This window comes from Cibotium barometz, chromosome 15 (genome assembly GCF_041138505.1).
Source record: "Cibotium barometz isolate CiBa-2024 chromosome 15, ASM4113850v1, whole genome shotgun sequence".
Lineage (NCBI taxonomy): Eukaryota > Viridiplantae > Streptophyta > Polypodiopsida > Cyatheales > Cibotiaceae > Cibotium > Cibotium barometz.
Genome location: NC_141060.1, coordinates 50,070,518 through 50,095,878, shown reverse-complemented (window position 1 = coordinate 50,095,878; position 25,361 = coordinate 50,070,518). Strand labels below are relative to the sequence as shown.

At 45.9% G+C, this 25,361-nt stretch overlaps 1 protein-coding gene across 3 annotated transcripts in view; it reads right to left on the bottom strand.

Annotated features, from left to right (window-relative positions):
* The window catches only part of LOC147631417 (uncharacterized), a 65,967-nt gene that overhangs the window by 24,542 nt on the left and 16,064 nt on the right, over positions 1–25,361 (bottom strand). For 2 of the 3 annotated variants that reach the window (XM_086809816.1, XM_086809817.1), the window contains exons 3-6: positions 19,448–19,850; positions 18,536–18,829; positions 18,045–18,248; positions 17,749–17,942 (exon numbers count right to left, since the gene is read on the bottom strand). In XM_086809816.1, the coding sequence (XP_086665942.1) occupies positions 17,749–17,942; positions 18,045–18,248; positions 18,536–18,829; positions 19,448–19,850 (1,095 nt within the window). The remainder of the gene's footprint in view (positions 1–17,748; positions 17,943–18,044; positions 18,249–18,535; positions 18,830–19,447; positions 19,851–25,361) is intronic. The other variant, XM_086809818.1, reaches the window with a different exon arrangement.

Sequence of the window (25,361 nt, the reverse complement as noted above, 5' to 3'; positions counted from 1 at the left end):
CAATGTGCGGCCTCTGGCAATGCATCCGTAACCTAGGTCCAGAACTCTGCTCTGGCACTAGCATGGTTGGGCGCATAGACGTTGAGCACGCCCAATAGCTCATCATGCATCCTCAGAATGACATACTGTGCTCTACCAGGCACAATGATCCCTCGATCCACAATGGCCTGCCGCCATACATCTGCAATGACCATGCATACTCCTCCCTGTCCACCCAAAGGACCAAACCCTGCAGACCAAAAGGTGTCCCATCTACCAGGCATCACTGAAGCATATCTCCGGATCTTGCTCTCACCCAAGTGGTGCTCCTGCATCATCAAAATATCAATGCTGCCACCAACCAGGCATCTCTGAAGCTCCTGCCTCAAGCAGCCACGATAGCGTATAAAATGTGCTCCGCCAAGGCCCTGTACATTCCATGAGATGATCCTCATGGATGACCTGCTGAGGTGGATGCTGTCTCAGCCGTACGGCGGGCCTTCGCAAGCGGCTTGGATGGAGAGTAGTCCCCATCCGAGCGGCTGCGAATCTGCCCACCCGGTGTACTGCAAGAATCCCGGATCAGGCGCCAGTGGCTGTGGCCCATGGCGACTGCCTCCCGCTCTGACAGAGCAACCTCGTGTATACATACATATCCAGGGTCGCGTGCTAAGTCTGCCACTATGCGAACGACCAAATGACGAATCCCTGAGGCGTCCACACTCCCGGGATCCAAGAAAAAATGAGCCAACTCCCATAGTCGGCCTATCACATCTGTCACCTCCAGATCGCTCACATGATGAGAAAACTCAACTGCCTGAGTCTTCAAGGTGCTAAGAGCGAGCTCCAGAGTCCACTCCCGGTCACATGGGCCACAGAGAGGGAACGAGAAGGCCACCGCTGAATCAAGTGCCTCCTCCCCGCGGGCCGGAGGTATCACTACATGAACTCGGATGGGTGCTGGCTCATGGGGGCCCTCTGCTCCAAAAAGCCGTGTGAAAGAGTAATCAAAAGCCTCCGAGCGCTGTCTAGTGCCGAGGCGACTCAGCCGACTGCGGATAGATGATATCCGTGAAGCCCAAATCGGCATGGAAAGTCTCCTCTGCGGTGCTCGATCAAGATCGGTGCTCAGAGCTCTCCTGACTGCGGGTGAACGCCAGGGGGCTGCCAGGGCCTCCCGGGGAGCTGAGGCGGGCGGGGGGGGGGAGGAGGAGGGGGCGAGGGAGGTGGAGAAGGAGCCGCTGCCGAAACAGGAGCGGGGACGGGAAGCAGCGAAGGTGGAAGCGAGGCGGTAGGGGGGGATGGGGGTGGGGGAGGTGAAGGAGGGGGTGCTGGCATCTCCTGTTCCTCAGTCGTCGCAGGGGTCTCCTCCTGGAGGAGAGCAAAGCTGTTCCTCACGGGAACCCAGTGATGCTGAGACTGCGGCTGCTGCTGCAACGGTCTCTGGGCGTGCTGCTATGGCTCTCTCCCTCGGCGGCGCCCCTGTCCAAGCTGCCACTCTGAGGTCTCTGTGGCCTGAGCAGGTGTCCCAGAGGCTGCCTGCCGAGCCGCATCTGTGGGCGGGCCATCAGGGGCCTGCTGCTGCGGTGAAGGTCGGGGTCTCCTGCGAGGGCAGGCCTTGGCCAGATAGCCGACCTGCCTGCAAATAAAGCACTGGTTCTGGAGCCCCGAGAACTCCACTCTCTGATCAATCCATCCCCCCCCTATCCTAGGTAGCTGAATGACCATCGGAAGGGAGGAGATGACAGACACCAAAACTCTGACTGAAGGTAGCCCAGCTGCTCTGGCCACCACTGAAGCTGCTGTGGAGCCAGTCTCTAGCACCGAGCCCACCAAAGCTCCTAGCCTAGGAAGGAGCGGAAGGTACTCCCGGCGGAGTCCAGGGAAACAAACTGTAACATGGAAAAGGCGCTCTCCCTGCTCAGCCGCTCTGCTGGGTCAAAGCCATGCTACCAAGGTCTGAAGAAAGCCCGAGTACCCCTGATGTCAAGGGGACTCATGTCTAGGACCTTGGCCACGCTCTGGGCTGTCTCAAACTCGATCTGGTAATGTCCACGGCCCAGTAGCTGAACGTCCAGGATCTTGCCCACATCTGCAAGAAGGCAGGCCTGGAGAAGATCCCGGATCTCCCCTCTGCTGGGGCGAGTGCCGACTATACGGCCGATGGTGGAATGTGCCTGAAGGCGTTCCACCTCTACGGTGAGGCTCGCTTCCTCTTCCGGCGAAAGGAAAGCCTGATGGGGGTGTCCTCAGGGGCAAGCGAGGGGGCTGCGGATGAGTCCCTCTGAGGTGGGGCGGGAGGAACCTCAATCAGAGTCTGAAGCTGTCTCGAAGGCGGAGCGGATACGGAGAACATGCAAGAACCGAACTGCACACGAAGGAGGGAGAGGCGAAAGGTTTTAAAAATAATAATAATAATAATAATAATAACCCTTGGGAGCGGAGAAAACCAGAAAGAAGGGGAGGGGGAGGGGAGAGGTGGCGAAAACAGAACCCTGGGGGGGGGGGGGGCGGGAGCACGAAAAAAAGAGGGGGAAATGGGGAAGCGAGAGCTGGCGAAGAGAGGGGGGGGGGGGGGGCGAGGCGTTGAAGAGGAGGGGGTGGGCACGCAGGCGAAGAGCAACGGGAGGGGGGGGCGCGAAGGCGAAGTGCAGGGGAGGGGGGCGCTTCAGCGCAGAGAAAGGCGGAGGGGGGGGCGGCGCAAACCCGAGGGCAGGCGGAGGAGGGAAGGCGCGAAGGCGGGCAGGGTGAGGGGTGTGCAGACAGAAGCGCGAGCGGGGGGGGGGGCGGGAGCTTCAGCGAGCCGTGTCTATCTCCATCCTTCCCTCACTATGAACTGGGATAGTGCTGGCCTATTGCCATTGTAAAGCTTCAAGCTAATATAAAAGGTGATCTTGTCCACAAGCTCTCTCTACTCTCTCTCTTGTCTTGTTTAAGCTTCTGCCTATGCATTCTCAATCATGGTATCATTCGCTTAGGTTCAGGCTGCTCCATCTTCTGCAAATCTGCCCGCCTTCTCATATGTGCCTTGTGTTTTCTGCCCTACCTCCTCCTGGCTGCAGTTCAGTCCTAAACAGTGGCTGTGTTTTCATACACTGCAGCGTTTTCTGGTCCAGCAAATCTTTCCCTTGCTGCCGGCCAGTTCTTCACTGCGTTTTCTCCTACAAAGGCAAGCCAGCCTGGTTTCTTGGCTACGTTTTCTTCTACAGAGGCAAGCGGTTGGTTTTTGGCTGCAAAATCTGCTCCGGCATCAGATTTGGCAAGTTCTCTTGCATGTGGAGTTGCCAGACAAGTGGCTGTACATTTCCTTTGTCCTCCACGAGTCCCTGCCCTTCCAGTAGGAGGTTCCTAGTGGTTTCTTTGACTGTTTTGCTGCTGTCCAGCCTCCTTCTCTTTCAAGTTTGAGAGGGGGCTGATTGGTTCTTGAGCCTTGCTTCGATGGAAAGCACTCGAGAGAAGTGTTTGAGAGCTGAGATTTGTTCTTTGTTGCTATGGATATGGCCCCCCCCTGTACGAACAAGGATGACAAGTTGAAAGGACCCAACTATGCTCATTGGAAGCTTCACATGCGGATCTGGTCCATCCACAAGGATTTGTGGGATATTGTTCAGGGCACTGAAAGGAAGCCCGAGCATCCTCAAAACTCTAGGAGGTGGGCACACGACCAAGAGGATGAATTTGCTGCGGAATTACAAGACTGGGAGAATCGGGACTCGAAGGCGCATTCTATGCTTGTCCGGACCATCACAGAGGAGGTCTCACTGGTAGTGCAAACTCTCACCAATGCTCATCAAGTATGGTCTAAATTGGAGGATCTCTTTGCTCAAGATTCGTCGATGAGGACAGTTACCTTGCAAGGGCAACTCTACGGATTGTTATTTCCTGAAGGCAGTTCCATGCAGTCGTTCCTCATGAAGGCCAAGGTTATCCATGACCAGTTACTGGCTATGGGGGCTGCTGTGTCCTCTTCTCAGCAGGTTGCTCTTATCCTCACTAAGCTTCCTCTGGACTATGATGTGATTTCTCTATCTTTGCGGTGCCAGGTCACATCCACTCAGTTGGATTTTGATGATCTTAGCTCCCTACTTTTGGAGGAGGAGTCCGTTCTCGTCTCACAGGGTAAGTTAAAGGTGTCAATCAACAGTTTTAACCAAGTAATTTCCTCAGTTCATGCAATGGCAATGATTGGTCAAGAGTTGCACATGCAACCGAGGGATGCAGCACGTGCATACTTAGCTCGTACCAACCATCCCACATGTCTTGGAATCCCCACAGGTGCTCAAACAAGAACTTATGTCTAAGAGGATGAATCTCCATGCTATGGGAGAGGAACCATCGGCGACTTCACGCCATGCAAGAGTACCTTATGTAGCCCGTGAAGGATGCAATGTTTATGGAAATGGTCAAAATGTATGCCAAATGCCATTGCCGGTTGAAAATGTGCATGCATAACACATGCAACATGGGTTGCAATTTTCTGTTGGTGCAGGTATTCCGCGTATCTCTCATGCCACTCATGCCTTCGAGTGCGCTCGTGAGGGAGAAGCTATGGGTGAAAATGCACCAATGCATGTTGAGGGGCCAGCCATGCCTCATGCTTACACGGCACATGTATCTAAGCCTAATGCATCACCTTTTGCTCCTAAAATGATGCCACTCACAAGGGTTGGCCCAATGGACAAACATGCAGGAAAACATGTTGAGATGCAAGCTCATGCATCAAAGTCTCGTGACTTCAAAGCCGGAGACAAATCTGTGAAGTTTGACGCATATCATGGGAAATATGATACATCAAAGGCACTTGCTTTTGATGCCCAGTTTGATATTGCTTTCAGTGATGAGGATTTCACTCAGAAATCCATGATCCAGCATATAATCATGTTCATGAAAGGCATTGCTGCCTATTGGTGGCTCACGGAGAAGCTCTCACCGAATCCTGTTAGATCATGGGAAGAGTTCGAGAAGAGGTTCTATGCCCAATTCTTGCCTCCCAATGCATTGAATGAGATAACAATGAAGTGGGATTGGGTGAAGCAAAATGAGGAGGAAACAGTGAATGCATATGTGCAAAGTTTTGAAAAGTGCTTTTGGAGGTGTCTCCGTTTATGCATGTCACCGAGGCGGATAGGAAGAGAAGGTTTCAATCGGGATTGCAAGCTGTGTACAAAGTGGGACTACAAATGTATCCTCGTCACACCTTACACCAACTAATCGCAGCCGCCACTACCACCAAGCAATTGGAACTCAAATTGAGTTGATCCAATAAGGCTAAACCCTCATTTCAAGGCAAAGAGAGGACTGTCTAAAACCTGCAAAAATAATGGACAGCCACCTAAAAAGGACCAAAACCAAGATAAAAATGGTCCAAAGGCTGAAAATAACTCTACCAAGAAGCGTCCCTTCAAAGTGAGAGACTATGGTCTCACTCCCGAGCAAAAAAAGTAATATATGAGCGAGAGAAAATGCTTTACTTATGGTAGCATTGAGCATATTGCAAATGCATGCCCAAACAAGAAGAAGCGTGATAATGCAAATGCATCAAAGCCCAATGTGCATATGGTTCCGGATGTGTAGCACAACACTTCATATGATAGCAAAGACCGGGTTGTATGTAAAGCTTGGGAACAGCTTAAGGATCAGCCCACTTTGTTCATGTTTGATGATTGTGCAACTGAGAACTTCATATTACATAGATGGCAACTGCTTTGGGTATTGAAGTGGAGGACATGGGTCCTCAAATTGAAGCAAGGGCTGCCTTTGTTCGTAGGGAAGTGCAAGTTATGCCTATTATTGGCAAGTTGCGCATACACATTCAAGGCTATGTGGATCATGAGGATTTTCTTGTGGCGCCTTTGAATGGCTGTGATGTATTGCTTGGAAAGCCTTAGCACACACACATTGATTCTTGCAAGGCTTACAAGACCAATAGGATCACCTTCATGCATAAAGGCCGAGAGCATGTAACTAATGCTGGTGAAGAGGGGGATACCACTCCCCTTGTATCTCATGTACAGAGTAAGAAAGTATTAAAAAAGAGTGTTTTTGCGTACTTGATTTTTGTACAGGATCATGTTGAGGAAAATAATGTGTACAGGATCATGTTGAGGAAAATAATATGCATGTAAACAGTCTTAGTAATGATAGGCTGAAATTCTTGCAAGAGTACAATGATTGTTTTATTGATGAGTTACCAAATGAGTTGCCACCCATACGACCAGAATATCATCACATTGATCTTGTGCCAGGTAACTCACCACCTAATAGGCCAGCCTATCGTGTAAGTGCATCCCAAAAGAGGAGACCATGTAGTAGGTAAATGAGCTTCTTGAGAAGGGTTTGGTTCAGCCAAGCTCTTCCCCATATTATTTGCCCGTCCTCTTGGTTCAAAAGAAGGATGGATCCTTTCGTATATGTGTGGATTATAGAGCTTTGAATAAGCTCACTATCAAGAATCGGTTTTCGATTCCACGCATAGACGACATCCTTGATAAGTTGGATACATAATTTAGTAAAATTGATCTCAAGAGTGGGTTATCATCAAGTGCGTGTGGTGCCTGAGGATGTACATAAAACTGCTTTCAGGACAACATTTGGGCTTTATGAGTATCTTGTTATGCCTTTAGGTCTTACGAATGCCGCAACTACATTCAATAGAATGATGAATTGCATATTCCGTGGGTACAAGAAATTTACAAGTGTCTTCTTTGATGACATCCTAGTCTTCTCGAAGACCGAATTTGGCTATTGTTTTTGAAGAACACCGTAAGCATAAACTCTTCATAAATGCAAAGAAGAGTGAGTTCTTTTTGTCAGCGATACATAATCTTGGGCATATTGTGTCCAAAGATGGAGTGCGGAGGATCTCGCAAAGATTGATGCAATTCGAAATTGGCCCGAATTGACATCGGTGCATGAGATCCGTAGATTTCTTAGATTATCCTCTTATTACCGCAGGTTCATTCGGCACTTTGAATCGATTGCTTCTCCTTTGCATGATTTTTAAAAAAAGGCGGCTATATTCAAATGTACTAATGTAGAGAGAGATGCATTCCTCAAATTGAAAGATGCAACTACTCATGGTCCAGTGTTAATCATTCCAAATTTGCAAAAGCCTTTTAGTGTGGAATGTGATGTATCTGAAAATTGCATAGGAGCTGTTCTAAATCAAGAGAGACATGCCATGGCTTATGACAGCCGCCGCAGATTGCATGATGCAGTGCTCTCTCTTGGCATTTATGAGAAAGTGCTCTTGGTTGTAATTCATGCACTTACCGTATGAAAACATTACCTTCTTGGAGCTGATTTCACTGTGAAGACAGATCACCAGAGTTTGAGGTATTTTCTTACCCAAACTAAATTATCGGAGAAGCATATGAGGATAGCCAATTTCCTCTCTATGTTTCATTTTCAGATCTTACACACCCCACGAAAGAAGAATGTAGTGACAGATGCATTGTCACGAAAGCCGTATGTAGCAACTATCTCGGTTGCCTCTCATGAGGACTTGTTTGCCATGCGTGATCTGTATCATACAGATGCTGATTTTGCCACTATTTGGACTGATTTGATACCTAGTCATGCACATGCCTCATATGTGATCAACGAGGGTTATCTTATGAAAGATAATTGTCTATGTGTGGTATCTGACATGAGGCAAAAGGTTTTGAACGAGTGCCATGCACCTCCATATGTTGGTCATACAGGCATAATGCCTACTACGCACATGATTGAGCGGTATTTCTTTTGGCCAGGTATGCCGAGGAACATAGACGCACATGTACGTGCATGTATCACCTATCAAGAGGTAAAATTTGATAGGCAAAAGGCACCAGGTTTGCTTCAGCCATTGCCTATTCCCACGCAACCATGGAAAAGTATTACAATAGATTTCATTATGGACTTGCCACAGATTCAACAGGATAATGATGCTATTTGGACAATTGTGGACAGGTTTAGCAAGCAAGCTCACTTCTTGCCAATCAAAAAGGCCATCAAAGCTGAGCATATGGTTAAAATATATCTTGCACAAGTGTTCAAGCATCATGGAATGCCAAAGTCCATTGTGGGGGATAGAGATCCCAGGACTACAAGTCTCTTTTGGCGGGCCTTATTTGATAACATGGGCACCAAATTGGACTTCTCGTCAGCTTATCACCCTCAAACGGATGGCCATATTGAGGCTGCAAATTCAGCCGTGTTGGATCTCTTGAAATGTTATGTAGCGGATCAAAAGTCTTCTTGGAAGAAGTACTTACCGCTTGTGGAATTTGCATACAACAACACGATGCATGCATCTACAGGAAAGACCCCGTTTGAGATTGTTTATGGTAAAGTGGTTTTGCCACCCATCCTTCGCACAAAGAATGAGATATTTGCAGCTGATGAGTATGTAAGAGACTTGGATATTGCTTTTGCTCAGGTGTGCAGACAGCCATTGCAAGTTCACAAGACAAGCATAAAAAGGCTACCGACAAGCATAGAAGCCAATTTGTGATGCTAAAGAGAATGATTGGGTATTGCTGAAATTTGAGAAAGCAAGACTTGCAAAGAGGCCTGGCAAAGAGGGTGCGTATCCTAAGCTTGCAACCAAGTACTACGGGTCTTTTCGAGTGATCAAGAAGATCAATGAAGTAGCTTTCAGATTGGCATTGCCTAGTCATTGGCACATACACAATGCTTTTCATGTGAGTCTCCTTCGCAAGTATGTAGGGCCGGAGCCAAGTGAAACGGTCATTGAGGATCCACCAGAAGTGGATGAGCTTGAGGAGATCTTGCAACCAGAGTAGATTGTGTATCACAAGGAACGCGAGCTTGCTGCAGGCAAAGTTGTCAGGCGTTACCTTGTGAAGTTTAAGAACTATCTTCCCATTGATGCTAAATGGGTAGATAAAGAGTTCTTCAAAGATTGCCCGCATGTGCTTGAGATATATTTAGATGCTTTTCAATTGTGAACAACTCTCTAAAAGCTAGGGGAGATGTCACCATTTAGCCACCCAATTGGTCCACCCGTGCTTTCTCATCATGTATGTACATTGGACTCGTGTCCATGGCAATTGTATATGCCGGGGATTGATGCCACTCATATGTGTTGGGTTTTATGCTGTGTATGCACCCAGAGGAGTGCTAGTGATCATCAGTAGATTACTGGGGCACTTTTTACTTCAGTTAGTGGAGGTTTTTTCCCCCAGTTTAGCTCAGTTTCACTTATATGCAGTTTATAAGTGTTTTGGTCCACCCGGCACATTTATGGCCGGACATGTGAACACTTATCTTTAGGGTCACTATCATGTGGCTATTGTACTTCACTTTTTTATCATTCAAGCATACTGAAGTCGTGTTCTCTCTGTGTGTTGGTTTCCACGCCTGATTGTACCTTCTGTAAACCCTAACCCTAACACCCATTCCCTTCAATTGGTATCAAAGCATTGAAGCTTGCTCTGCCCTGCCCATACACTGCCAGTGTTGCATTGAAGCTCTGCCCTGCTCTGCCCGTTATCTTTGATATCGCACAGCTCCGTACAGTGTACCTGCACCAGTCCGTACACACCTGCGCAGGGCAGTACTGCTCCGTACATCTCTACTTCAGTACAAGACTGCGCCGCCTTCAGCTACACCTCTGCGCCTGCTGCCCATACATCCAGTCAAGTGCCGCCTTCAATATTACTGTCAGGTAACCTCTGCGCCTGCTGCCTGTACCTGGTCGCCTTCAGTCGAGGTCTGCAACAGGCGTCGCCTACAACTACTGTACCTGCCCGTACAATAAGCGCCGCCTTCAAGAGTTCTGTACCTGGTCGCCTCAACGCTGCAGCACCCTGTACAGCTTCCGTACCTGTCAGAGCCGACCAGAATCTGCCACGTCAACATTCGACTGCAGTTTAGCCTTCTGCTTCCGTACTGTACCTGCCTGCCCAGCTTCCGTACTGCTTTCGTACCTGCTTCCGTACAGCACCTCGACTGTAGTTGCTGTGTACCTCCACAATACAGTCGACTGTACTTCTGCTCAGCACAGAAGTGGTAAGCATTACATATTTTGAATATTGGGCATTTTTATTTTCTCTGTGAAAATATACAGGCACAACAGGCAGATTTTCTAGCAAGGAAATATACAGGTTTTTTGCACAGTTTGGGTGCAGCAAATTTGGGCATTTTTGGGGCATTTTGGCATTGTGTACGCCATTTGCTGCTCTACTCAGTCATTGGTGCATTGAGCTGCACATTCAAAGGATTGAGAGTGCAGGCATATTTGGGTGAACTGTATTCAGTGGAGTACAGTTGTTATCAGGGTTTCTGCTATTGGGTTTTTTGGTAAACAGGTACAACATTGTGCGTAAAACATAATGGCAAATCAACAGCAAAGTGATGTATTCACATATTTGTCTAAGGAAGACAAATTGGATGGCACGAACTACTCCTTGTGGAGTTTTATGCTGAAAAATGTGCTTGTGGCAAAAGGTCTTTGGGATTTTGTTAGTGGTGATGAACCACGTCCAGGTCCATTGGCTCCAGAGACTCCTCCCCAAGGGGGTGCTCGTGGACAAGGACAACAGGTACAGGCTCCAGGACAGCCATTGCCTGTTCAAAGAACAAATGCTCAAAAGACATGGGATGCCAGGGATGCACAAGCTTTGTCACTCATTGCATTGTCAGTACAGAGGTCCATTATACCTCATATTCGGGCTCTTCACAGAATGCATGGGTGACTTTGGAGCAGATGTATGCTGCTCGTAATGAGGCTAGGATCTCATTTTTGAAAAGAGAGCTGGAAAATCAGAAGATGAATGAAGGAGATGATATGTCTAGCCACTTAAACAAGCTGCAGGATTTGAGAGAGCAACTCATCAATGTGGATGAGATTATTCCTGAGACACAGCTTGTGTCCACCATCTTGCACTCTTTGCCAAGATCTTACTTGGCTTTTCATACCTCTTTGAACCTCAGCATGAGGAATGCTGTTGAACCCCTCAAGTATCAGGAACTTGTTGCTCTCTTACTACAAGAGGAGCAAATGAGGAAGAATATGAATATGAACACAAATGCTGAACAAGCATTTACTACAGGTCAAAAGGGGAAAGGAAAAACTCAGCCAAAGAGTGCAAATCAAAATTCAGGTGATGGTGGTTCTTCACAGGATACCAAGAAAGGTGATGGACAGCCCAAGAAGAAGGGCAAATGTCATTACTGTAAGAAGCCAGGTCACTACATCACTGAATGTAGGAAGAGGATTGCCAAAGAGAAGGCAAAGGAAGTTGGGATGTCTGTTAATGATGCTTCTAAAGCTCCTCCAGAGACTGCTTCTTTTGTTGAGGACAGGGATTACTGTTTTTATACATGCAGCTATGATGCCTCTTGGTCTTCACAGGCACTCAGCTTGACAGAGCATGCGTGTACTTGGTATTTTGATAGTGGTGCCTCAAAGCATATCACATCTCGCAGGGATTTGTTTAGTCATGTAGGCCCTGCCCCTGTTGGCAAAGCTGTTCAGTGTGCCAACAATGCTTCATATCCAGTTCGTGGCATTGGGGAGATTCAGCTTACAGCCATTGATGGCTCCTTACAGATGCCTTATATGTACCAGGGATAAAGAAGAATTTGTTGTCCATTTCTTCTTTAGCACATTGTGGAATGCAAGTCCACTTTGATGATGATAAATGCATGGTCAGAGACAAAGCTAATGCCTTGACCTTGATGCTTACTGGTACATTATGTCATGGACTTTATCAGTTGGATGCATTTCAGCCAGTGGATCAATCTGCTTATAATGCATTCACTCTTACTCCAGCTATGGTTGATGCGGAGTTATGGCATGCTCGCATGGGGCATGTAAATTTTGGTAGTCTTATGCTTATGCAGCGACATAATATGTTTACAGATCTACCTCTCATGGAGAAGCCTCCAGATCACATTTGTGAAGGATGTATTTTGGGAAAAATGCACAGGTTTTCCTTTCCACGTGATCAGGCTCTAAGAGCAACTGCAAAGTTGCAACTTATACACAGTGATCTTTGTGGTCCCATGCAGACGAAGTCATTAGGTGGTTGCTTTTATTTTGCAACATTTATTGATGACTTCTCTCGTATATGCTGGGTCTATCCTTTGACACAGAAATCACAGGTATATGATGCATTTTTGGCCTTTGTAGCACTTGTTGAGACAGAGTCAGGATGCAAGGTGAAGACTCTCCGTTCTGACCGAGGGGGGGAATATATGTCACATATGCTGAATTCCTTTCTTGGGAGTAGAGGTATAAAACATCAGTATACTACTCCTTACACTCCACAGCAGAATGGGGTTGCAGAAAGGAAGAATCGGTCACTCATGGAGATGGCCAGATGTATGCTAAAGGCAAAAAGGCTACCACATATCTTTTGGGTGGAAGCAGTAATGTGTGCTTGTCATATTTTGAATCGATGTCCCACAAAGGCATTGGTTTCTATTACTCCTTTTGAGGCTTGGCATGGCCGCAAGCCTTCTGTATCGCATTTTCGTATCTTTGGGTGTCTTGCATATGCACACATACCCAAAGAGTTGAGGAAAAAGCTGGATGATAAAGCCACAAAATGCATTTTTGTTGGGTATAGCCGTGAGAGCAAGGGCTACAGGTTATATGCTATCCAGGAAGATATTCACTAGTCGGGATGTGATTTTTGATGAAAAATCAGAAATATCCATGGCTGGTTATGAGGCAAATCAGGCTGAAAATGATGTGTTTGAAGGTCTACTACCCATGGAGTTTCATTCCACAGTTGGTGATCCAACTCATGAGGGTACAGGACAGCCAGCAAATGATGTAGGTGGTGCAGAAATTCAGCAGCAAAATGAGCCAGAAGCTGAACCAAATATGGGGCAGCAGACACCACAGGTCAGACACATACCTAGATGGTATTTGAGGACATTACAGGACAGCCATTTAGAGAGTCCTCTTGCTGGTCGTACTCGTAGGGAAACAAGGACCAATGAGCATGCACACATCATGGATTTGAATCTGGTTATGGCAGCCAGTTTACAGGATGATGATGAGCCTGATTCATTTGTGGATGCACGAGATAATGTGCATTGGAACAAAGCCATGCAGGATGAGCTTGATTCTATTAAAAAGAATCAAACATGGGATTTGGTTGATCTGCCCAAAGGCAAGAAAGCAATTGGTACTAAATGGGTCTATAAGTTGAAAAGACATGCAGATGGATCCATTGACAAGTACAAAGCCCGTCTAGTTGCAAAGGGCTATGCACAGAAGAAGGGCATTGATTATGCATTTGCTCCTACATCCCGTATGTCGACACTTAGGTGTGTCATTGCATTGGCTGCACATCGTGGTTGGGTTGTTCACCAGTTGGACATAAAGACTGCATTTCTACATGGGGACCTCGAGGAGGAAGTTTATGTATTTCAGCCCATGGGTTTTGCAGAACATGGTCATGAGGGGAAAGTTTGCAGGCTGAAAAAGGCCTTGTATGGTTTGAAACAAGCTCCACGAGCTTGGTATGCAAAAATAGATGCTTTTCTACTCACTCAGGGATTTGTGAACAGTCCATCAGAGGCCACTCTGTATGTAAAGAAAGAAGAGACAGATCTGCTGGTCATCAGTCTTTATGTGGATGATCTCTTGCTCATGGGATCAAATGATGACAAAATTGCAGCTTTTAAGGAGATACTGCAACAGACATTTGACATGTCTGACTTGGGCTTTGTACATTACTATTTGGGCATACAGTTTGTGCAGGATAACAGAGGCATTGGGTTGTTGCAATCACGTTATGTTGCTAAACTTCTGGAGAAGTTTAAATTTCAGGATTGCAAGCCTATTAGTACTCCTATGAAGCCTGGGATGAAACTGTCACTACAAGATGACAGTGTTTCCTTTGATGCCACTACATATGCTCAGGCTGTTGGGTGCCTCATTTACTTGTGTAATACAAGGCCAGATATTCAGTATGCAGTCTCTCAGTTGAGCAGATTCATGCACAGCCCACGGTTGTCACATTGGCAAGCTGTGAAGCGTGTATTCCGTTATTTGCAGGGTACCTTGTCTCTTGGATTGCTTTATCCTGAGGGGGGTGACATGCAGTTACACGCTTACAGTGATTCAGATTGGGCTGGTGATTTTGATACCAGACATACCACAGTGGCCACTTCGTCTTGTGAGGCAGAGTACAAAGCAGCCTACACTACTACTGTTGAGTGTGTTTGGCTGCGTCGTCTCATGACTGATATGGATATTTCAGTGGAGGAGCCTACACCTATCTATACTGATAGTCAGAGTGCCATTGCTGTGGCCAGGAATCCTGTGTTTCATGCTCGCACGAAACACATTGAGATTCACTATCATTTTGTTCGGGAGAGACTCCAGGCAGGAGATATCAGTCTGATCTACTGTCCTACAGATCAAAATGTGGCAGACATCTTCACCAAGGCATTACCACGTCCGAAATTTGAAGCATTCCGCAGTGCTTTGAATTTGTTTCCTTTTGGTGGATGATGTACAGTGATCACATATCACTCCAGGGGGGTTTGTTGGGTTTTATGTTGTGTATACACCCAGAGGAGTGCTAGTGATCATCAATAGATTACTGGGGCACTTTTTACTTCAGTTAGTGGAGGTTTTTTCCCCCAGTTTAGCTCAGTTTCACTTATATGCAGTTTATAAGTGTTTTGGTCCACCCGGCACATTTATGGCCGGACATGTGAACACTTATCTTTAGGGTCACTATCAATTAGACTTCACTTTTTTATCATTCAAGCATACTGAAGTCGTGTTCTCTCTGTGTGTTGGTTTCCACGCCTGATTGTACCTTCTGTAAACCCTAACCCTAACACCCATTCCCTTCAATATGATACTGTGGACCGTTGAGACTTGTGCCTCTGTGTACATGCCCAAAAATGCCTAGTGGATTGGTTTTCCATTCGGTCTAGTACCTTGTGTACTTGCCTGGAGCATGTCTATTTTGGTATAGTCTCATGAACGGGGGGTTGTCTATACCAATGTTGCATTGCATAGCATCTTTATGTGCTTGCTTGCAATTGAAATTGCATGTTGTTTTCATGCTTCTTTGGCCAATGTGTAGTTCCGGGTAAGGGGACGCCCGCCTGTGAACCATGCGTGTGAAATTGTCTGCTGATATGGTTATGTGGCATGTGACAGGTGGTAAGTATTGGTCATAAACCTAGCCTTAGGAATTAGTACTAATTTATAGGTGAGTGTGTACACCTTCATTAAGTTTTGGGTGACCAAAACGTTCACACACACTGATGTCCCGAGATGGACAAAACCCAATGCCCACCGCCGAGAGCTTATCCCCTTTGTACAAAGGGAGTAACCAACCATGTGTCCGTTCTAGCTTGCACCACAAAGCACCTACTTGACACCTAGAGTGGACAACTCACCACCTCACTCTTCCCTCTCTCTCTAGAAGTAGGTGCCTCCTTCATGAGGTCTCTTTGGCTGTATTTTTCTGCACTTTCTCCTTCCCAACTCCATATCTAAGCTTGCTAAGGTGTTTTCCAAGCTTCCAAGAGTGTTTCCATGTGCTATACACTCTCCTACACAATCCCAATGACTGAAATAACAACTCTCATTTTTGTTGTAATTTTTGGTCTTTTGCTCAAAACCCTAATCTCAACCTTCCTTTCTCAAGTTGAACCATAGGGGAAGCTTTCCTAGGATCCCCTTTATCGTCTTGAAGACTTTTGTCACGAAGGATTGTGACAAAACAACTATTTCAACACTCCAAGCACTTCCATCGCGAAGACTTCCGCCATCAACAACTCTACTTGCAATTGGTAAGCTTTTATGCTTAAATATGGAAGTGAGTAGCAAGAGGGAGGAACCGGATTACAAAATACATACCCAGTGTAGTGTTCTCTTGTCCTACGTGCTCTCTTGCAAATTGTTACTACCATGTGTTGGTGAAACAATAGAGAGCAGATGGTAGGGAACATGAACACTGGAGAGAGTAGTGTCAGTTGCAAGTCTACACCGACAACCACATTATTTGCAATACTGTATTCATATGCATTGGTATGGAAATCTGGACGGAAATGCCGGATGCCCATGACACTATATACTTGATTCTCCCAAGATCAATAAACTTTATTTGAGGGAGAGGCTGGCCGTTCCGGCTCATTGTGCGACTCTTGTCAATTCAACAAATTACTTCTTATATTGAGCATGTTATCCATTAAATCTTGGTGTATTTAAGTGTATTGATTAGCATTGTGTTCAACCAAGTTACATTGGATCACTTCATGGAGGACTTATTTTTTAACACCTACACCTCCATAACCATTTACATACATGTGTTTGTTAGGGGATATATATACCTAGATGAATCCAAGAACATGCCCAAATTCACCTTGTAAGAAAGTGCAATTTATAACCTCATGGTAGTCATCCACAAAACAATAAACCATCAACTCCATCATGCATAGTATGGACTAGATACTGCGACATCCCCACTAACGTCATCAATGCCCAATAGTGGGTGTTCACATGGGCATTTTTTCTCTTCTACTCTCCCTTCTTCTCGTTGTGAGACAAGTTCTACCTTGAAGGGAAGATTCTGAGATACTATGACCTTGTTCTCGTCATGAGAATTTTGTTCAACTCAAGTGTTGACAAGAGATGAAAGACATTCACAAGGGTATTTTTTATCTTCTACTCTCCCTTCTACTTGTTATGAGGCAAGTCTTGATGATCGAGTTGTCCAGTTAATTCATCTTGTTTATTTCAGTCTTTACAAAATGTAACCCCTTACTTCTCTCGTGTTGTGTAGGTTAGGTCTCATCTCTTCATTTAGTCTAGTCCTACCTCTCTTTTGTTCACAATGCCATCATTGGGATGTCATGCAGCTCAAGAAAGTATTCAAGTTGTATACACCATGGTAGAGGTTCATGTTTGCATGCTAATCGTTGCTCGTGTGAGGAATAATACCCCATCCCCCATCATTTGCTCAAAATTCAAGGGTGTGCAAAGGCAAAAAGGAAAGTGCGCCTTTAACTCCTTATTTTTCAAGATGTCACCCCCTCTCTCTGGGCATTATAAAAAGATCATGAAGCTTGTAATCATTGTTATTTGTACTTTCATCCCTGAATGCCCTTGGTAAAACTGACTAGGTTGTAAAGAGGGTGGATCTCATGAATCAGAGTATAGTTGTGATATCATTTGTAGGTTGGTTGGCTAAAATTTCAGCATAACCCCAGGCCTCATCTCTCCTCAAGGAAAATGGAGTACTTACCAAAATCCTACCACTCTCACAGAATTCGTTTGAGCCCTTGCTTCAAGATGTCTTAAAGACGGGTGTTCCATCAGGGGATGACAAGGACAGCAACTTGAAAGAAACTGCAGCCTCTTCAAAAAACCTTAAGTCCCCATGCATAGGACAAAGTAAATGTTGTGCAATCACTACACGCACTCTCCTTAGCAAAATAATAAAAGAAGTCCCCACTCCCACCATCCACGCATAAAGACAATCTTCACTTTTATGAGGCTGACATCAAAGTGAGGACTTTTTCAGAGCTGAAGAAAGACTAAGCTATGCTGACAGCAAGCTTTCTCCTGCAATGCCAATTAAATACAGTCCTGCCTATCCATTTGGCTAAAAGAGCAGAAAATATGACATAATCTTAGGTTCCTTTGTAACAAAAGTAAAAACTTAACCCAAAACATAGCCAGGCTTTTACCATACCTGGTAGCACATATTGCATGCCAACAAGACTACAAAACAGGCGTTCAATGGAAATAAAATCTTAACTAGCCATGCATGCACATACCTGTCAACTACGGCATTCATCTCCCTGTTGTCTTTGACATTGAAATGAACATCTGCAATGCCTCCTCTGCGCAATTCCAATTCATATACACTTGAAATGCTTTCACAGGCAGACCTTAACTTGCTTGCAGTGAGTTGCGATGGCAAGTTTGAAATGCGAATAACTGTTGTAAACGGATTTGCAGCTGAATTATTCTGTAGACAGTTCAAATGTTTACATCATTTTGGCTCAAAGCATGTCACTAAACAAGTCTGTAAGGCACTAAAGAAGTCTATAAGATACACCAAAAACTATACCATTGACTGCACAATAGCATTCATGGCTCCTGGCCCTCTTTGTTGTGATGCAGTAGTATCGGCCCCATGCTGGGCCTGAACCTCCTTCACTGCAGAAGTTTTTGATTTGGTGTCTTGATACTCATTTTTTCTTTTAAGGTAAACTACCTGACCTTTCACTGACACTTTCTCTTTCATCTTTGCTGCATTCAGGCCCTCTTCAGTCTGTTCCAACGTTGTAGGTCAGTTTGCAAGTCTAACTGATTACACTCAAGAAAAGGCCAGAAGTCACATTACCATATAAGAAACTCACATGCACTAGATACATAAGTATGTATGTGTGTATGTGCCTGCATGCATGCATGCATGTGTATAGATGTACATATGTAAGTGTAACTCTCTGTGTATGTGTGCATGTGTATGTAGATGCATGTGTGTGAATGTGTATGCCTGTATGCATGTGCGGATGCACGCACACACCTTCATAACATTGGACTATATAAGTAACATACCTTGAAGTTTACCGTAGCCCAAGGTAGCATATTTTTACTCCCAAAAGTCCACTTGTTTGTATTGATACAGGCATTCAAAATTTCACCACAATCTTTAAATGCATCTCTGAGGTCTGCACATGTAGTAGGGGCAGGAACAGAATTTACTACCAGAGAAAATCCTGAAGATGGTTCAGCTTGTCTACTGGCCTGTTGCGATGAGCTCTCCACATGAGGTCCTGGACATACGAGATTGTACTCAGGAGCAGCAACATCAGAGTCGTCGTCTTCTTCATCAGTAGCTAGTGAGGTATCCTGTAGTAAAAACATGAATACTTCTGCAAGTGATGTGGGCAAACACAAAGAGAGAAGGCAAGTTGTAAATAGCGTCATGCTTGAAAGACGTTAGCCAAAGGGTTTGAGCTTACGACTAGGTCTTGCATTCAAATCTAGAGGACGTCACATTTCCTTTAAGAGGGGGTTCACAAGCTCTGCCTTTTCTCATGCAAGAAAGCAGGATGGTTGCCACAACCATACGTCAATCAGTTGGCTCTTCAAGCTCTGTTGCTCTAGATCTGGGACTTGTTTAGTGCTTCTCCAACTCCTCTACAACAAGCAAGAACAGCATGCCAGTTGGCTCTTCAAGCTCTGTTGCTCTAGATCTGGGACTTGTTTAGTGCTTCTCCAACTCCTCTACAACAAGCAAGAACAGCATGCCAGTTGGCTCTTCAAGCTCTATTGCTCTTGATCTGGGACTTGGCTTTGCGGGCATCTACAAAGACATGGGCTTCCATCGCATGGTTCTCCTAATTGTGTCCATGTGTGCGTGTGCGCACGCATGGGCATGTGCCTGGGTCAATGTGTGGGCACGTGCGTGTGTTTCTAACAACAGTGCTCCCCCAAGTCTCTACCACCATAAAAGAGAAGGCTTACCACAACAGATTGAGCGCTATCTTCAACTGATACAGGCGAATGTATCATTTGTTCCACATCTGGAGTAGCCGTCCTTAGATCTGCTGGACGAACAGCCTCTGTTATCATCATGGATTTTGACATTTCCATGACCTGTGGCACTAGCTTTTTGTCCTCTTTCAAATCCTCTTGCTCTATTATATTTAAGTTAGATTCTCTCCTATGTCCATCTTTTCCAACTGAAACAGGTTTCTTTGTCCTGCATTCTGCCTTTTTGAGCTCAACCTTTTGTCCTGAAATCTCTGGTTCATCTTGACCCTTTTCAATACTTTGCAGAATTTCTTTCAAAATTTGGTAGCTACCACCAACTTCTTTCCTCAGTAAAGTTATTCCTGGCAATTGCCCATTGTTTGAAGCTTTGAACCTGAAGCAACAAACAACCATGTAGCACTATTAGAGAGAGCATGAAGCCTGATGTGCGATCGGCATGCGCAACACACGTAATGGCACACATGCACACACTCAAAGGTAGAGATATACATGCACTCCCTTAGTCCCCAGAGAGTCATATAACCAAAAATTTCAATAAAATTGCTTTCACAATTATGATTTGATGTTGTTATAATGTCCTCCATTGAGTCCTCTCCTTGCACTCGTATATGTGTCTTACTGCACTAACCGTTCAGCTGCCCATATGTTTCAAGACTAACATAAGGGTCCATGACGACAAGGCCAAGATGACGAGGCAAGATGTTTTGAGGAAGAGTAGGACTGTCAAACCATCATACAAAAACTATTGACTATTTAAGAAGGTGATCAGTAACCTCCTGCTATCATTTGTTATGTGAGGACTTCTCAGCCTATTAGTGATATAAAACATGATTAAAAGACATAACACTGAACAGTAAGATGCTTAGAGCGGAAAGTTCTGTGTTGTTGCATTGAGACACAATGCCTTGTTAAATAGGACTTGAAGAGGCATATCCCTCATGAAAGGGTGTGACTCTTCAATGAATAGTTATGTCCTTCGGATGTCCAGATGTGTCCTTTAATCAATAGATGTGTCCCTTCGAACAGACATGTCCTTTGGTGATGACCCATGTGGCAAGGTGTGACCCTTTACTGGTGTCCTTTCAATAATTAAGAGTAATTAAGGATAATTAATTACTCTTAATTGAGACACAAGGCCTTGTTAAATAGCGTGGTTGCCCACATATTGCACCCTCTCTAGTGGAGTGAGGCACAATATGTCACATGCATCCCGCACTTGGATGCCACGTAGACATATCTCTCCAGAAGGTGCACAACCTGGGATGGTAAACTGGTCCCATGTGAGCCCAGTCCGGGACGAGTTAGTCACCAGGGATCCATCCCAGTCGTCCGAGGTCAGGTGTGCATTGTCCTGCACATGAGTCCAAGGTCAGGTGTGCACTGTCCTGCACATGAAACAGTGCCAGTCCGCGTGTGAGTCTCCCTCTGGAATGATGTCAGTGATTCTGTGTATCTGGTATGGTACCGGATGCCAAATCATTGTGTAGATAGTTAGGGTTTGCTTTTATGAAAGGGGCCAGCCCATAGGGCTACCCCAAGCACTTGTGTGGGCATGAGGACAGTGTAAAAACACCTCCATGAGGGCCAGGAAGGCCCTCGCTGTACCCACCAGCCATGAATAGGCCATGGAGGGGCTGTAGGACAGCCCTAGAGGCAGGCCAGGGGGAGCATACAGGTGGTACAGCCTATTTATGGCTGTAACGGCAAGTATGGGGCAGCCCATACAAGCTGCCCAGGCTCCAAACAGCCTGTAAACAGTGCCCAGAGCTGTAAGAGATACAGTCACCTAGTGCCCAGCCATCAAGGAAGAGATGCACAGCAATTTATGGAATTTATCTAGCATTTAATGCTGAATAATAGGTCGTGGGCTGATTTATGACAGCCGCCTGGATTTATAGCTGGCCGACTGCCTTTTATTGGTAGTATAAATAGTGGAGGCCCCAACTCATTGTGTGAAATCTGGCGTCCAAAGCTACAAGGTAACGCTCATGTTCCACGCGTTGCATGGCTCCGTCTTGACTTTGTCGGATCTCCAATGCACGCATCTGCAACTCAAGCAAAGAGCTCGGTTGGGGTCGTGACCCCGCGAGAGGGTCCCTGTGTGGAGGATCTAGAATCCAGGATATGGAAGGAGAGGGAGGAGGAGATGGAAAACGCGACGTTGGAGAACGGGTTCGCTCTTCCAGAGCCAAGATCTGCGCCTTCTGCTCTTCCAACTTGGTTGTCTGGTCTGTGATTTCTCGCATCATCTGCTGGAACATATCTGTAACACTCAAGCCCGGTGCACTCTGGTCCCAAGGTTCTTGGTCTCTCTTGTCGTCGAAGCTCACCATAGCAGGAAAACGCACTTCCTTTCCGGAGCGCAATCTGACCATCCACTGTGTGTGTGGGAGACGTTTGGAGGCTGAAAACCAACCGTCCTTTGAGGGACACGAGTCACTCTGAAAGGTGTAGTCCACTGGCGTCTGAAAACCAACCACACGAGCGAGAAAAAGTTCTGGTTTCTTTGCTGAATCTTTGCACTTGAAGTAGGCTCTGATACCACTGTAACATGCGGAAGCTTCGGGGGAGATCGGTAACTTCAATGCTCAGAAATCCGCACACTTTTCGCGACAGAATAATTGCACAAAACCGAATGAAGATGTGCAGAAAATAGAGAGAGAGAGGGAGAAAAGAGAGAGGACACAGTATTGGGTCCCGAATACCCTCTGTAGGGCCCCCACCACAAATGGTGTATTTGCTTTATTAGAATGATGCAAATCTGAAAAGAAAATACAGAAAACTTGACCTTTCTTGGCTGAGATAACTCTGCCCTTGACCTACAGTTCTTCACCCCTTTGCGTGAGCACTCCTTGGCTGTCCTGGCCCTTGATTGCCTTAGCACTTGGTGAATTATGAGAGACACCAGCGGCGCCCTCGAATCATTTTCCCGAGGAAATGAACTTCAGCAATGGTAAACTCGACCCCACAACTCTCTATTCATGGTTGCATCAGTATGAAGCTTACTTTGCCGCAGTTAGAAAGATAGATACTGACAGAGTGATCTTAGCTAGTTGGTAAAAAACCCCAGAGCCTCGTCACCCTGCAGCCTCTACATCAGTATCTTCTCTCATGGCTAAACCTGTTGACATACCGGCTCCTCCGGAATGGCAGCAAGCTTTGCAGCAACTTCAGCAACAGTTCCAACAGCAACTCCAGGAGTCCATGGCATCCTTGGCTTCACAGATCCAACAGCTCCACACGGATGGCCACTCCCACACGAGTTTCGTACCAACAGCAGATGTTTCAGCAACAGTACTAGCAAATGAAGACGTCATTCCTTCCGAGGTAGAAGGCGGCGACCTTAAAACTCCGTATCGTCTTTTACAAGCCAGTAAAACAAAGAAATTGGAAATTAACCGCCTGAATCTTATGGCTGTCAGCGCAATAAGCGCATCTTAGACCAATGGCTCTACAAACTGCGGTTATACTTTGAAACCATGACCCTTTCTGATTCCAAAAAGGTCATTTTTGCAGTATCCCTCCTCAAAGACACTGCTTTATTGTGGTGGCAACGACAACAGCACGCCAGAAAATCGGTTACAACGTGGAAAAAATTCGAGCGGGTCCTCCCCGTAAGCAGTTCATACCTGCCAATGCGGATTTCCAAGCCCGTACTCGCTTACAAGTTACACCATTTGGACCAAAATGGTTCCTTGGCCTCTTATATCTCCCAGTTCACCAACTTGATACTGGAGATTGACTCCTTGTCCCCAACGAACAAACTCCATGCCTTCGTTGAAGGTCTTAACCCCACACTGCGTGCCGATGTTCAGAAATATAATCCTGTCAATCTTGCCGATGCCATACGTTACGCCGAGCGCGTTGCAGACATTAATTCTCGAAATTCGGCCTCTTCCGGTCGAGTTGATGCCTTTCAGAAAGCCAATGGGTCTCGTATGAACCGAGATAGTCGAAGAGAATCTTCTGGCACTTCTACCTCCCGGCCTAATCCCCAATGGAATAATTCTCAACACCCTCGCCGATCAGAAGGATCGTCCTCTCTTCAGTCCCAACGTCCTCAGTCCTTCCAACCACGCAATTCGGATCGTGGATGGGACCAAGGACGTGACCAATCTCGCAATCCTCATCCTTCCACTGTCCCTTCTGGACGGGATCAACAAAAGACAGGATTGTGCGCACTTTGCAATGCACCTCATCGTTGGTTTTAGTGCCCCAAAAGACCAACCCATCGACAGAATTCTAATGCTGAACCCTCCACTTCCAAGGAGAAACCCCCAGTTGCTCACAAAGAAAAGCGTGCGGTTAATCACCATGCTATTTATTGCACATGCTTCGGTGATCACCGCTACTGCCACAGCTCAATCCGCCTCTTCACCGTTACCTAAGCGATCTACTCAGGTTTTGGTTCTTCAAGGTTCTATTTCCAATCACCCTATTCATGTGCTCATCGACAGTGGGTATTCTCATAACTTTGTGGGAACCACCTTGACCCAGAGATTGAAGATTCAAACTTCTCAAAGTACTATTGTTTATGAAGTAGAGCTTGCCGATGGTTCCACATCCTTGTGTAACACCGTTGCCAAACACCTCTCCTTTCGAATTCAGCACTATCGTGACAAATTGAATTTCCAAGTCATGTCTTTGGCACATTATGATATGATTCTTGGTCAAGAATGGTCGTATCAATATGATCCCCTGATTAGTTTCCGAAACCATTCCATACAATTTGCTTAAAATGATACGCTTGTGGCACTCCAAGGCATCAGAGACCAACCCTCTAGAGTCTACACCAATCCTTTCAGCTCTTCAAGCAAAATGGTAGGTCCGCAAGAGTGGTTGTTCCTCACCACTTTTAATGGTCTATTCAGCCAAAGATCCTCCCGAAGACATGGATACGAAGATTATGTACCTCAAGCAACCTTTCTTTGCTCCATACTTGGATCTTTTTCCTCGAGAACTTCCTGCGGTTCTCCCATCTCGGCAACCAGTCGACCATGCTATTGATCTCCTTCCTGGCAGTGCACCACCTACACGTGCTCCATATCGAGTTTCTTTTACGGAATCTCAGGAGATACAGCGACATCTTACTGAACTTTTGGAGAAAGGACATATTCGACCAAGCAAAAGCCCTTTTGGAGCTCCTGTACTCTGGTGAAAAAGAAGGATAAGTCTATGCGCCTTTGCATCGACTATCGTGCCCTTAATAAGTTGACTATCAAGAATAAGTATCCTCTTTCGCGCATTGATGAATTGTTTGATCAATTGCTCCATGCAGAGGTCTTCTCCAAAATTGATCTTAAGTCTGGATATCATCACATTCGCATTCGCGAAGGTGATGAATATAAGACAGCTTTTCGCACAAAATATGGTCATTATGAGTACCTGGTCATGCCATTCGGGTTAACCAATGCAGAGTCAGACGGGGACGAGGACGGGGACGGGGAAGTGCCGTCCCAGGGACAGGGTCGGGAACGGCAAAAAAAAACCTCTTTTTTAAAAGCAATTTAGGAGTTGTATGCATGACATACATATAGAGACACACTTTGAACAAAATTTTACACCGAATAGACAAAAAAACAAGAGTCATTTTGAGCAAAATGCGCTAATAAAACATCGATGGCACACTGATTATGTGATTGATAGTCTGATAGATACAAAGAGATAAGTACATGCCTCATGGGCAGTGAGGGTTACAAAAAAGAGTGGGTACAAAATAGAGATACTAGATAGATCATAGATGATAGATCACAATAGATCATGGCCATTGGCAGTGGGCACAAAAAAGGTGAGATGGCTCAAGGCTCAAGAGTCAAGCCTCAAGCTCCTGAAGTGCTAGCCTCGCGGGAGGCTTGGAAGTCGAAGTCGTCGATGCCATTTGAAG